Source organism: Sitophilus oryzae, unplaced genomic scaffold (assembly GCF_002938485.1).
Source record: "Sitophilus oryzae breed Bouriz unplaced genomic scaffold, Soryzae_2.0 scaffold_1590_pilon_pilon, whole genome shotgun sequence".
NCBI lineage: Eukaryota > Metazoa > Arthropoda > Insecta > Coleoptera > Curculionidae > Sitophilus > Sitophilus oryzae.
Window position 1 is genome coordinate 80637 of NW_022146270.1, and position 15884 is coordinate 96520.

At 34.9% G+C, this 15884-nt stretch overlaps 1 protein-coding gene across 1 annotated transcript in view; it reads left to right on the top strand.

Annotated features, from left to right (window-relative positions):
• The first annotated feature begins 988 nt into the window (after nt 1-988).
• Nucleotides 989-15884, top strand: part of LOC115879928 (coiled-coil domain-containing protein 141-like) — a 39362-nt gene continuing 24466 nt past the window's right edge. The window contains exon 1 of the mRNA XM_030896987.1: nt 989-1413. Coding sequence (XP_030752847.1) covers nt 1285-1413 — 129 coding nt within the window. The 5' untranslated portion in view covers nt 989-1284. The remainder of the gene's footprint in view (nt 1414-15884) is intronic.

The window sequence follows — 15884 nt, forward strand, 5'->3', positions numbered from 1 at the left end:
TAAATTAAATAATTAATAAATAGTATTTTAAGTAATTTAATGCAAATAAAGCTTTAATGTAAGAAACAGTATTTGTCTGATAAAAAATATGTTTTAATATAGGTACTATATTGAATAAGTATTGCTTCCTTTAAGTATTCATTCAAAAGTCAGGAAAACACCATTTACAATAAATTAAAAGAGCAATTTTGAACAAATAAATAACTTCTTATATGATATTTAATTCTTTCAAATAGTTTAAAAACTTGAGCGCCATAACTAATACGGAAATGTTTGGTATTTCGACAAAAACGCTTTTATTTATTATATTATTATGGCATATTGTTGACGGCTACCCTAATGAAAATATGAAAGATGGGTATTCAATGGGCGGCAATTTTTGTGGAAGCTCAAGAAGCAACTACCCATGTTTGCGAAGTCTAGAGGACATTACAAAAAAAAAGAAATAGTGCACAGAAATAATTGCAAGTATTTTAAGGGGTGGTAGATCTCGCTAAAACAAACCTATTTTCTCTTTATCGTTTTTCAAATAAGTCCAAACTAACGGAGTTATTTTACTTTGAAAATTAAAAAAAAAAGTATTTTCTGCTAAAATTTTGAGAACCACTGGATCTTTTCTGGATTTTCTTTCTTGTAAATTTAATCTAATACTTACGTTGCCATATTATCAAGAAATTATGTTTTTTAACTAAAAACTAAAAAAAATTCAAAAAAGTTTTTCAAAAAATTTTGAATTTTCAAATTTTTTTTTCGTGAAAAAAACCTCATAGGCGTGTTTATTGTTTATCCTGTTCATTGCCAAGCTAATTCTGATGCCGTTTTTCTGTAATGTTAAATCTTAATTCTCAATCATCTTCCCCGGCATCCACATCCAATTATCACCGACAATCGCCGTGCACCGGCCATTCCAATACCCCCTGGCGAACCTGCCGTCCTGTCCACTTCTTACGCCCATCGATGACCACATCTTCTCTTGCTGCTGCATGGCGGCGAGCGCGAGCGTAGCCCCCAGATACCGGCAGACAGCAGCAGCAGCAATTCGTCGCGACCGAACGCTCTGCTGGTGTCTCTCGCTGCCGCTGCGGTGTCTATCGCGCGCGAATTTGTAAAAATACGCCACTGCGATCGAAAAAACGAGAAAAAACAACGACAACGTAACACCGGACAGTCCAGACACCGACACAGCATCGAAAACGATCAAAACCTTACGAAAAAATCGGATAAGACGCGTTGAAGTGCACTATAATTGTCAGTGATTAGTTTTTGGTGTGTCACTGTTACATAATGGATACCCAGGTGCATAACGGAGATGAGAATGCAGCATCCACGTCTTCTGCTATGTCTAAGACTACTACCATCAGTACAATTGCCGTTCAGAGTGGAAAAACTAGGATTGTTATTGCTTTACTCCATGTATGTTGAAATTGAATCATTTATTTAGACTTAGAATCTGTTGTAATAAACAAGTTAACGTATATGGTGAAATAAAGTCAGGGTGGGACTTTTGGTATTACATGAGCAAAATAAAATATTAGCTCAACATAAGACTCCAAAAAACTGGACACGCGTTTCGCTAACCATGTTAAAATTTTAAATGTAAAGTTTCTTGGGGTATTGTGATGAACTAGTGTTTTATTTTATCATATGTAGTAATCCATTCCTTCATTGGCCTCTTTACTTCTAAACATTTACGCGAATTTATAAAAATATACACAAATGCAACACTGGACAGTCCGAATACCGACACAGCATAGAAAACGATCAAAACCTTACGAAAAAATCGGCTAAGACGCGTTGAAAGTGCAGTTTGATTGTCAGAGTGATTAGTTTTTGGTGTGTCACTGTATAACAGTTACTCAGGTGCACAACGGGATGAGAGTGCAGCATCTACTTCTTCTGCTATGTCTAAAACTACTATCATCAGTACCATTGCGGTTCAGGGTAGAAAAACTGGGATTGTTATATTGAAAATGAATCATTTATTTAGATTTTTGGAATCTGTTGTAAGAAACAAGTTTCCAAATATGGTAATATGCAGTTTGGGTTGGGACCTATGGAATTACAACAGCAAAATAAAATATGAGCTCACCAGAAGACACTAAAAACCTGGACGCCCTTTTCACTAACCATGTTAGAATCATAAAAGTAAAATGTTTTGGTGTATTGTGGTGAACTAGTGGTTTATTTTATGTTGTGTAGTAATCTATTCATTCATTGGTCTCTTTTACTTCTGGTGAATTTACAATAATATCCCACTGCGATCAAAAGAACAAGAAAAAAGACACCAGACACCAGACACAGCATCGAAAACGACCGATAGCTTACGAAAAAATCGGATGAGACGCATTGAAGGTACATTATAATTTTCAGTGAGTGGTTTTTGTTGTGTCACTGTTAAATGGATACCCAGTTGCATAACGCAGATGAGAATGCATCATCGTTTTCTGATATGTCTATAGTTACTGCCGTCAGTATCATTACTGTTCAGAGGGGAAAACTATAGGATTGTTATTGCTTTACTTCATGTAGGTATACTAATATTGAATTGTCTATTTAGACTTTTAGAATCGGTTGTAGTCATGTTGTAGTAAAGATGCCTTAGATGGTAACGCGTTATTGGGTTTGGGACCTTTCGTATTATAAGAGCAAAATAAAACATTACCAGGATTACCAGGATTACTACCAAAGTTTGAGGCACGAGTGGTTGTCGTCTCGGTGCACTCGGTGATGTGGTGTTCGGGAGTTTCCCCATTTTCCCCACAGAATTTGCATTCGCCGTTGTTTCTTAACTTTGATCTACTGATGACGTACATTTAGGAGACAATGTCCTGTAAAAACACGGTGACAATCCGAAGATTGTTCTTACTTAAATCAAGCAAGTTCTGAAAAGAAATTTCTTCGACCGTTGGAGGATTCTCATTTCAAGTTACGGATAGTCTCCAGGTTCTTAAGTTCCGTTTTAAATTGGTTTTCACTTGGGAAGCAGAACAGTTCTGATCTAGTTAGTGGAGTGTTCGCTTCTTTTCTAGCTAGTTTGTGTGCTTTTTTATTACCTTCTATCCTTGTGTGGGCTGGCACCAAGTGTACCAATTGGTTTCCACTTGGGGAGCAGAACGGTTCTGGTCCAGTTAGTGGAGTATTCGCTCCTTTTCTAGCTAGTTTGTGTGTTTTTTTAATTACCTTCTATACCTTGGTGGGCTGGCACCAAGAGTAAGAAGACTTGATTTTCTTTGCCTAATTTGTTCACAGTTAACAACACAGGTATTAAATACAAGAAATAGTAATTTATTTAATTTATTAAAGTAGGTATTTATTTTATTCGTTAACGCTCAAGTGCGCTTATTAAACTTTTTTGTCGTAACATAAGTAAACAGTACCTACCTTAACTGCACGCATACATACTTAACAGTAGGAATACGAACAGAAGAAAAGAAAGTTTAGCGATATATTCATGAGCAGTTCAACTTAAATTCATGGCACGTCTACTAGATGATGGATTATAATAGATATATGTCAGATATTCGAAGAAGATAGACTGCAAATGCATAATGATAAAGGATTTTGTAATATCTGCATGGTTATGCAAAAAAATATATATTTTTTCAAGAGAGCTTTTCATAGATATACGAAGCTAGACAGGCTATAGAGGTTATACAGACTATACATACGTATCATAAACGTATCATGCGTTCGTATCATGCATATCATAAACATGCTAGTAGGCAGTGTGTTGCATCGTTGATCTGAATATAGGAAATCACATTTAAATTTTAAAAATGACTTAAAAAAAAACAAATTTTAAAAATGACATGTTTAAACTGGAATGAACCATAAAACTGTAACAATTTTTCTCTTTCTGTTACATTCCCAATTCACAATACCTAGAAGTGTGGGCTTTGTTATCTTTTCATTAAGAATTTAAATAAATCCAACCTAACCCAAACAATCCTACGTATGTATCTGTTAAATCTGTGAATGCCTTCAGAAGTGAGAATATGCATATGTAAATCGTACGTTCGAGTTCTTGGTCGGTTTCCGGTAGCATTTAAAAATTTTAAAATTCTTTCGCTAGTTGAACAAAATATCGCTATATATGAATAATAAATTGAAATAAAAATAACGGTACAACAATTCATTATTTATTTTGACGTGTCTATATAGGAATAATAATTACTAGACATGTTTTCTAGGAACATAACATTTGTTTAAAAACACTTTTCACTTTAGCTTTATTTAACAATATTATTGATGATGACAATTATTTCTTTCTGGATTTTTTTTTCATTTGGAATTTCTGGACAAAGAAAATAAAGTAACCCCACTCTAGGTGCCAGCCCACCAAGGGATGTAGAATGTATAATGTTTAGGAGGGGAGCTAATCATCGCGACCTTATAGATCTATTGTGTGTTCCCCTTTCTTGAGTTATAACGAGTTATAACTCATCATACAGTCTCAGGGCTTTAACAAAAGCCACTATCTGAGACGGCTCCACAGAGGTCAGCTCTCCATCCTCGACATCAGCCCTACCAAAGTTCATGGCACGAATGGTCGTCGTCTCGGCGCAATCAGTGATAAGGTGTTCTGTTGTTTCCCCATTTTCCCCACAGAATCTGCATTCGCCGTTGTTTCTCAGCTTCGGCCTACTGAGGTGTTTGTTGAGGAGAGAATGTTCTGTTAGAAACCTCATGACAATCTGAAGATTGTTTTGACTTAAATCAAGGAAAACCATTGATTTTTCTAGGTCGTAAGTTCTGAGGAACTTTTTCGAGTGTCTTAGACCCTTGGAGTTATTCTAAGTTACGGATGGAGTCTTCCAGATTCTTCAGTTCCGCTTTCAGTTGGTTCCCGTTTGGAAAACAGAACGGTTCTGGTCCAGTTAGTGGAATGTTCGCTCCTTTCCTAGCTAGATCATTTGCTTTTTCATTGCCTTTTCCACCAAGGGATAGAAGGTAATCAAAAATCAAACGATTTACCTAGAATAGGAACAAACATTTCCCACTAATTGAACCAGAACCGTTCTTCCCAAATGGAAACCAAATTAAAGCGAAACTCAAAAACCTGGAATGGAAATCCTGAAAAAGGTCTAAGACACTCGAAGAAATTTCTGAGGACTTACGACCGAGAAAAATCAGAAGTTATCCTTGATAATTAAAAACAATCTTCGGATTGTCACAGAGTTTTTTACAGTCTCCTCAATGAACACCTCAGTAGATTGAAGCTAAGAAACAACGGCGAATGCAAATTCTGTGGGGGGAAATGGAGAAACACCAGAATATCTCATCCCTTAGTGCGCCGAGACGACAACCAGTCTCGTGCTATAAACTTTGGTACGACTGATATCGGAGATGGAGAACTAATTTTTGTTAAACGCTCTCAAATACTAGCTTTTGTCATAGCCTTAAGACTGTATAATGAGTTATGACTCATAAAAGCGGGAGACGATAGATATAAGATCGCGGTATTTATTTCCCCGCGGTAGTCCACTAACGCACACATATTAAGCAAAATGCAGCTTTGATTTGACCACAGAATTAATATAATCTTTTTTAAAGATACGACACGTCATTGGTGTTTGCTTCAAGATCTTTATAAAAACCAAAAGAGTGTTAAATAAAACTCTTTATTTAAGCCAGAATGATTTAGCAAGTACATAAAAAAAGTTAAATGACATGATATCATAAAATATAAAATCGGTCCTAATTCAGCTCCTAATGTAACGGGGGAACTCAATGTATCTACAATGTTTTATAAGAATCGGTATAGTAGAATGCAGTTTAACAATTGTTTGAAAATTAAATATACGAACACCTGGCATAAAGAACAGATAATTGGTCGACTCGAAGATTAATTAAAAGAATGCCCAGGAAAGAAGATTCTCGTAGTAGACAACATCTACCCGTACGCTGCGCTGGTCCGATGATATTAAGAGGATTGTGACAAATTCAAAGAATGGCAAGAACTAACATACGACCATACCATACCATACCGCCATTACACGCTGACGAGTATTTGACACGCATCAGAAGATGGTCACGCAAGGCGTTTTCTTTCATGAGCTTTTCTGTGACTGAAAAGACCGATACGTGATGTTATTTGTCTACCGCACTCCAGACATCCAAAATCTCATGGCTTTGTTGCCTACTAACATACGAATATTGAAGTTAAACAGTAAAAGGATTTAAATAGTAAGATTATGAACAAGCTCTCCAAATAAGAGCCAATAAAATTAGATTTCATATATTTCTGTTACGTAATTTAATGCAGATTATGTGGGGAAAAACCAGAACACCTTATCATTTGCTGTCCTCCATTCGCGAATTTCAAATTCCGGAGCTTTACGCCCTTGGCTACTCGAAAACGGTTCTGAAAGGAGCTGTGCGCGATAGCCTGGTGCCTCCATATGGCGCGGAACAGTTCTGAACTTTATGACTCAATTGAATGGAGTGAGAGTATCATCGTTCTTGGACAGTTCAGAGGTGCACAACTGCGTGAATGGAGGACAGTAATTGAGTGCTCCGAGATGACAGTCACTCGTGCCATAAACTTTGGTACGGCTGATATCGGAGATGGAAAATTAACATCTGTAAAACCATCTCAGAATCTAGCTTTTGTCAAAGCCCAGAGACTGTATGATGAGTTGTAACTTAAGAAAGGGGGACACAGTAGATCTGCCACGGTGATTAACACCTTTCCCATACATTATACATTCTTCTCTGCGAAATCTAAAGAAACATGAAGACCATTCTGAAGAAAAATTAGAGAATAGTTTGTCAAGTAACAACCAGTTTCTATTAGGTATACAGTATCAAAAATAAACAAATTAATATGACATGCATTCAAAGAAATATTTTCAGGTTTTACAGTTACCTACATTCCATCGGCTGCTCTTTCAAAATTAACACGGTGTTAACGCACGAAATTCGGCTGTCGAAATACCGATTTACCAGCTCAGGCGATTTAAAAAAACTGTTATTTATTACCTTCTTGAGCGTAAATCGACTTAGGCTTGTTCAGCGGAGAAAACAAGTACCTACGTATCTGATCGATGGCAGTACTGAATAAAAGGAAGACGCAGACATAAAAAGTAGGTAAGTGGCTTAATATGAAGACCACCTGTACGGATATCTAGAGCCACACATGACAGAATTCATCATCGCGAAGAGATTGTTACTTGAAAAGTCATGATACTTCTGTCACTAGAGTACCGTTTAGTCATTAATATATAAATACAGGGTAACAGATTGTGATTATGATATTAAAAGTTTTTGAGACAGCACAATCATAAAGATTTCATCTCTAGAAACCGAATCTTGGAACCGAATCTATTCGGTTGAATGTTGTTGAATGTGGAATGTATGCGAGGGGGGTTATCTTAGGCCTATGAATGACATTGATGAGCCTTGTTTGGCCATTTCATCTGCCTTCTGCTTACTCTTTCCACAAGAATAATAGTTTTTAACTTTGCTATATTTTAAAATCGAACTAGACTCTCGAAAGTTACGGATTCATTCAGTGAACAAAACGTATTGTTACAAAGTTTCTATGTCGTCTATAACTTGTTTGTCGTCTTTTCAAATGATAACATGTTTATTTTTAACTCTGCGGTACCTAAAAATAATGCAAATTATGATTCTATATCCAACCAAAATTTAGGTTAACAACTAAGATGTATATTTTATTATGATATTTATTTATAAATATCTTCAATAATATATTGTAAATACATGTTAATAAGATTTATTTTGTCACGGGTAATAAATTTTTGTAAGTGCGACCTTCAGTTTATTCGGCAATAGAATGGATGTAACAACTATTTTCGTTTCTGGTTAATATTGTTTTTGAATAACATTAACATTCGCGGATATAATAATATTTTCATATATTATTATTAAAAACGATGCATATTAAAGCCTACTGTGACACCGTTTTTTTTTATTATACAGCATATTAGCTTACTTTTTCTTATATTTGTACAGATGCTTCATTTAAATCATATTAGTTTACTATAATATTAAAAAAGCATTTAAAATTTTCTTAAGATACCATAGCTACGTAAATTTACTTAAAAAAATTAACAATACTTTTCACTCTTGTGTCTAAATTATCTTAAACATTAAACTATTAAAACAAACTTATATTTGTTTTTATAGACCAAATGGAGTATAAACATATTAAGCAATTATATCATTGTTAATACACTTTTTGTGAGCTAAATTTGAACTGAAACAAAATTGTTTATTTTAAAACAACAAACTAATCTGGGTGAGAGCAGAAAATTTATCGTCAGATAGGAACATGTGTCATTTTGATTACATGCGGGTTAAAAATACCGTATGATCGAATAAAAACGGCGTCAGCGATGGCTATGAAATGAAGATCGCTGTCATTTTAAATGTAAAATTATATGGGAAATGTCATCGATCGTCATTTTCAAGCCAACTGGACGCCATTTTTTTTCGATCATATGGTAGTACCAGTCTAGTACTATTCTTATTTATGTTACTAATAAAATATTTCCAAAAAGTTGAACCTAGCGTTTCCAATTTTCGGGATCGGGATCCCGTTTTGAAATCCCGGGATAAGAACCGATAATCCCGGCATCTCGGAATTGACTCTGAAAATGAGAAATTTAAAGTAAAGATTTCAAGTTAACGTCTCCTTTTTGTTGCCAGGGCTAATCTGGACGGAGCCTACTTTGTTTACGCGGAATCCGAACCGCGGTTCTCGGCCATATTATGGTCAATGGCCTACCGACTTGGCAAGTGTCTACATCGACTCTTACTCACGAGATATCAGATCTCATCCGGCCTCGAACCGGCGGGAATGAGCAGTGTGTGTCAATAGATTTTACACTTTTGCCTTTATAATTCCACTTGCGAGAACTTTGACATTGTTCGTATTAAATCTGCTTGTGTATATGAGGATATGTTCTATAGTATACTCGGAACTAATACTAGTTCCGTTATCAACTCGGTGTTGCATATACAGAAGGCTCGGACGTGGCTCGGTATCTACTTCACGAAACGTGCCCGGCTCAGACACGGTCCGGTGTACTGTGAACCATCCAAATTCACTAATTGTGACTTCGCTAGAATTCGTTCCAAATTCGCTAAGTGTGGACGTCGCGTCGTTCCGCGGACCGTCACAGAGACTATCCGTCTTTTGTCGGTCTTGTGACGCGACGGCCCGGCCGCGGCCCGGTCGATCAAAGAAAGCTCGAGGCACAGTGTGTACGTGTTTTTGGTTGGCTCGCTTGATTGCGCGATATTAGCTCTGATTTATGAATTTCGACTATTTAAAATTAAATAATCTCAATTTTTTTAAATGGTACCCCATATATATTATCATTTTTTTTGATAGAATTTACAAATTTTGCGTCACTGATAAATTTTACCCTCGATTTTACCGTACCGAAATCTAAGCTTTTTTATTCGCGAAAAAACCTCATAATCGTGTTTCGGAGCCGAAATATACTACTCGTAAAAATATTCTCACTTATTTAAGACTCACCTTGTAGGTATATCTAAAATTAATCATATGCAAAAAAAAGTTAACGAATTGTACGTAGAATCTAATAATAAAATAAAAAATAGGGTATATTAAAACATATATGTTATATCGGCTACACTTTTTTGAAGTACCTTGTATACTCTACTCTTTTGTTCTAAAAAACGTATTTTGTAAAAGATGTCGTGTCTCGAAACAAATGAAGGGTTAAAGGGAAAAACAATCAAAAAAGGAAAAACCAAAAAGCAAAAAAATAACGACGAACCAAATACCATGTTAAAAATACAAAAATTTATTTTACTGTATGCGTTATTATTTGGCCATCGTTTGTTATATTCAATTAAAATTTAATATGTGTTTGGGTTCCTTTCACTATGATCCAACTCGCTTGTCTCGTGGCAGGCTTCCCTTAAAAAATGGATAGAAGATGTCTCGCTCTCATCTTGCTATTGTTTCGCTCTTGCCTCGCTCTCGTCTCGTCAGGTTTGGACGCACCTTTAGAGTAAAGCACGATGAAAAATTTGCTGTATATATTGGGTCAAAACAAATCAATGTTTAGTCTCCTATCTAGACAATCCTAATCTTACCAAAAAATGTTTGGATATGGTTTATAAATACAATTAGAATGTAAATGTGGTAAATTATAAAAAAACACGAATTAATATTGTTCTTTTATATAAACCAGAAGGTATATTATTCAGTTATTTACTAATGAAAATATTATACAGTTTCAATCTCATTAATTTATTAAAAATCCATTACTTATTATTCAAACGATTTAAAATACCATAAAATAGATAAGAATACCGAGGTAATTCAATAATATAATCTATTTGGAGGAGATCGTGTCATTTTAAAGCATAATTAATCTGAATTAGTAATAAAATACTTGAGTTGGATTTAAATAAATCCATAAATTTTAATTTAAATCCTTGTGAAGAACTATAGGCAACTTCTTAGAATGCTTTTGCATTATGTCAACATTTTTCTTAATTTCTAAATTCTAATACTTCTGTTTTAGGGACACATTTCCTCATTTGCATATCACTGCGACTCGGACCTATTGCTTTTATCTTCTTTCTATGTCTGCACCCAATCTCCTATCCTTGTACCCTGCACCAGTTTGTGCAGGTCCTTGATAGGATGGCAGCATAGTTCCTCCGGTTCTATACTTGCTTTCCCAAACAGAAAGTGTCGCTTGTGATCCAGAACTTCGCAGTGACATATTATCTGCTCTGCTGTTTCAGGATCTTTATCGCAGAGTTTGTAGCAAAGACTTCCTTGATTCAGGTTGAGCTTGACAGTCATATGTTTTGTCAAGAAATCTGCTGTAATCAGTATTTTATTATTGCTAAGCATTAGCAGTTCCTTTGTAGCTTTAGAGTTAGGTCCTTGGAAGGAAACCTTGCTATACTTGTGTCCCTGTCTGTTTTTCTAGTAGACGGTCTACTCAATTACATATGTTTGTCAAGTACACGAGTCGTGAAAATTCGCCATAAGATTATAGCTTTGTTCGGGTTCTTGTTATTACCGATTCTGAACCGTCCTAGAACTGTGATGCGTATGCGCAGAAGGAAATATGAAGACATTATTTCATTTGCGCATGCGCTGCAGAGTTCTAGGACGGTTTAGAATCGGTAATAACAAGAACCCGAACTTTATGTACTAACCAATGACCATGCGCTAAACGTTAATTTTTTGTCGCGCCTCAGGTCGCCTCGGCGAGTGTGTACTTCAAGCATAGGCATTAGGCATTAAGGCAGACCCTGACTGCTCGTGTACTTGGCAAGTACGCCAATATTTGCGTACTGGGCAAGTATACTATCTTTGTAAACAACATTTTTTTACAACAAAGAAATATTGAAATTCCAGCTTGGCGCTCACGTTGCGTGACGAATGACAAATAATTGCACAAGGAAACCACTCACACCACATGGCAAGTAATGTTTGTACAATTACACGATTCCAAGAATGAGAATTATTGAGTCCGCATTTAGAGATTTTACGACGTGCATAATCACGAGCACTTACGCTCAATACACAGCACTGCGTTTTTTTTAAATTTTTTTGTTATCATTGTTAATATTTGATATTTGTAGTGGATTTTCATTCCGATAGGTAAAAATTTTTATGTTGCTTTTTGCTTGCATTTAATAGTAAATGTATTACTAATAACTTTCATTAATAAGCTGCAAAAAGGTCAATTATATTCCAATGTATTTCATTGTAATAACAAGGCCAAACCTGTAATTATCACTTTAATAAAATAACATAATTTTGTAACGTCAAATTTAAAATAATTATTAATTATATATCTGTTAAGCCGTATATAAACGATTATATCAACATATGTTCGCTATAAACTGATATCAAGATCTTTTTGAATAACAGAGGGAGTATCGCGATAAAAAATGAAAGTCTACAACAAGAAGAGTGTAGTATGTACGTAGTTTCAGTCGACTTGTCTCCCCAAATACCTACAACGTTCGTTGGTTATGTAAAGGAGTAAAAGCTGAACGAGTGGTCGTCCTACTTTAAATCAAATTGTCCACATTGCATTGTTGAAAAGTTTTCACAATTGGTGATGACTATTAAATGATGCAGCGCAAATACATACAAATGTTTAAATTATTGTGATGCACCTAAAATTGATTTTCATTTATTCTTCAGCAGTAATTCAACAATAATAGTAGCTAAGGCTAAATTTTATAAAACTTATCATCATCTGTAAATGTAACAGCACCATCTGTAAATGATTAAAATTTTGTTTTAAAAAATATAATATATCATAAATTATTTTGGTGGATCATGGTGAATAAGTGTTTTAATCTATTAGAAAACCAGAAACGAAATTAACGTACAGAAAGGACATCTTCAATTCCTTTAGTACTACAATTTCTTAAGGAATACGTAACTAATATGTAAGTTGTTCTGTAATTTTCTTTACCGCTAACAAATCTCTAAACAATGAACACGTAATTGTTATTAATTAATGCCAAACCGCTAGTTTGTGTTAGTGGATACTATTTCCGGAAACGTTAGAACTACCGGCGATATAGATTTTGTTGAGTAAGACGATTTATTAAGAAAAGAAATTGTAGAGAATTTTGCAGAAAAAATGCGAATTAAAAAGTTCTTCCAGACAAGGAAGTTTGATAATCGTAGTGTCACTGACCCGTTTTTGCATAGCGATAAGAATTAACATTTTATTTCTAATTTTACACAGACAGTGTCATGTTGATATGAAGGATTTCGTTTATTTATAGTGATTATGAAATGGAACAAATATAATTATTAGTAATTTATTTTTTTAATTCCTCTATTGGTCATATTACAATAAAGAGGGAAACCAAACATCTAAAAATGAGCACAACAAGGCTCACTTGAGCTTTTTTTAAGATAGATTTAACATTTACTTTATCTAACTTCAGTAAACGCCAATGTACAGCAGCGTAGACACGTCCAACTTGGTTGGCATAACGGTCAGGCCAACGAAAATGGAAATTACCCCTACACTGTCCGATTTTAAATCGATTTCTAACCAATTTAAGTAGAACTCAAGAACCTAGAAGACTCTAACCGTAACCTGGAACGGAAATTCTCAAACCCCCCGGTCTAAGACACTGGAATATATTTCTAAAGACTTACGACCAAGAAAAATCAAATATTATTTTCCTTTATTTAAGTAAGAACAATCTACGGATTGTTACGGGTTTTTAACAGGACACTGTCTCCTCAACGACCACCTCAATAGATTTAAGACAGAAACAACGGCGAATGCAGATTCCATAAGGAAGATGCATGGGAAAACTGTCCCAGTAAGTAGTTGCTCTGTAAAACAGTCTCAGATACTGGCCTTTGTCAAAGCCTTGAAGCTGTATGGTGAGTTAAAACTCAGAAAGGGAAACGCAATAGATCTATAAGGTCTTGATGACTGTTTTCTCTTCTCCCATACAATCTATATCTACTACTCTAGTTGAACTTAGCTTCCTATAGGTACATGTGGTTTCTATTTTATTAAAAAATAAGAAAAACGGTCTTGTCATTGTATTGTCGTTACCTATTATTTTATTGAGAATAAAAAGAAGACTATGGACTAAAAGGTAATTTAACAGATAAAAATTGACATCATAAATCTAATGTTGTTGTAATATTGAAGAACCCAATAATTATTTGCAAATTTCAATACAATATTAAGTTTGGTTGTGCTGAATTAGGTGGAAACAGCTCAAGTTTAATTGCAAGGAAGTTGAAAAATATGGATAAGGACTCATTCCAGCTGTTATTATGAATAATAAACTTTGAATGTATTAGTCTAAGAAGCATTTCAATCTTATACAACATTTATGGGTTATAATAATACATTAAACAAAAAGCGTCAGGCGGTAAAAAACTTAAACTACATAATGACACCGTTCAAATGATAATAATCATCGCTTGTCTGAAGCAATCAATATCTTTTCCAATAATATGCGGTTTATTAACTACTGATCCTTCGATAAATCAAATTTAATGTTATTCCACCTTGGGCTATATCGTGATCGGCTATGGCCGAGTTGCGTAATTCGACACAAGCCGAGCTGCGTAAAAAATGGTTGAGACCATATTTGGTGTAAAACGGTTCAAGAATTTTTCTCTTCTGTATAGTGAATATTTTATGGTGAAGAGTAACGGCATTTTCTTTTTTACAAGAACATTTTTGCAGATATTATAGTGTGTTAAACTTTCTTAATAATGTTTTGTAGGTTAGTTGCCTGCATGAAGTGTAGTAAACGATTTCATTTTTATCCCAGTCTGTTTACAATTACTTAATTTACAATTACCAGACTTTTTTTTTGGAAATTTGTTTCAAGATATTGAATTTTATTAATTTTGCGCTATTGAAAACATCCTTTAGCAATGCCTTTGTCAATTATGTGAATTTGAACGACATACGATAGTAGGCCTATGAGAGGTTGGAATGTCCTTTCGGGAAATTGAAAAGAGAAATGCCTGGATTGCTACAATGATGCGATGTTGGATAGAGTGGTTTGCACATTGTCGCCATACATGTCGTAGAAGTACTGGGACTTTAAGAAGAACTAATGATCTTGAAGAAAAATACTCCTAAGACTTTAGAGACCACGGACTACTCTATAATGCGCAAGGCCCAGGTACGTCGAATCACAACTAATTTAAGCAGAACTGAAGTAAGACACTGGACGAAGATTCTCAGGATTTATGACCGAGAAAAATAAAATTTTCTTTGATTTAACTTCTCCCCTCCCATACAATCTACGTCTAAACACCAGTTCCCGATGGATCACCGAAGTTAAGCGACGTTAAAGAATGCGAGAAGATGAACGAGTAACCATCCGGAAACTCTGTCGTGCTGTTATTTCATAGTGTAAAATCTTTTGACAAACACTGCTCATTCACGCCGCGCCGCGGTTCAAGTTCGAATGTGATCGGACAGATATCACGTGAGTAAAGCTTTATTCAGATCCTCGCAATTAGTGGTTTCAATTACACTTTATACTTTTTAGTTTACTATCATTTACAATGTCTAAAAAAACACAATTAATATTAATAGAATCTCTTAGCAACAGCTTGCGCTTGTCAGTTGTATCCATAGAGAAAGCCTAATATTTAACTTATAAAACAATCAACTTTTGATTTCTAACCACAATTTCTCTTGACGGAAGATAATCAAAGGCCAAAATGACATTTCTCGCAAATTTTGAAGTATAATTAGTGGAAAAGTTAAAAGTTTGATAACTTTTTCTACTAATTGAAAATGTCTACCACTAATTTTGACATTCTGAATGCTTACAGTACGTCTGTCCGTTTTGTAGCTACGGGGTATCTGCAAGAGGGGAAACGATATTCTCTCGATGTTTTTCGTAAAAAATTTGACGACGCGTTCCATCAATAAAAATTCGACAAATTTGCAAGTAGCCAATAAAATGAGTGGGCGGAGCGATTTGCGGTGACGTACTCGGTGACGCATTCCTTTCATAGCCACAGTTCCAGCAGACGTACTGTACATTGAAATTAAAGGAACAAACTTCTGTGCTAATTGAAACTACTAATTTCTTCCACTAATTGCGAGGTTCTGAATGAAGCTTAAGAGTCGATTTAGAAAGTTGAGTTAGCAGCAAAAAAGAGACGTTAACTTAAAATAATTTTATAAGCACCTTTACCATGCAAAATTTGCTAAATTTAGTCAATATTTTTAACGGCAAGTCTAAACCTATTCTATTCTCATTTTATTGGAGGTTGTAGTGTATTTCTGAATATTTTATAGGTTTTCCTGTGTATACCCACAAATGTTTCCAGTTATAACTTACAAATTAAACCGACTCTTTTGTCATAAACTATAATGTTCTTCCGGGAT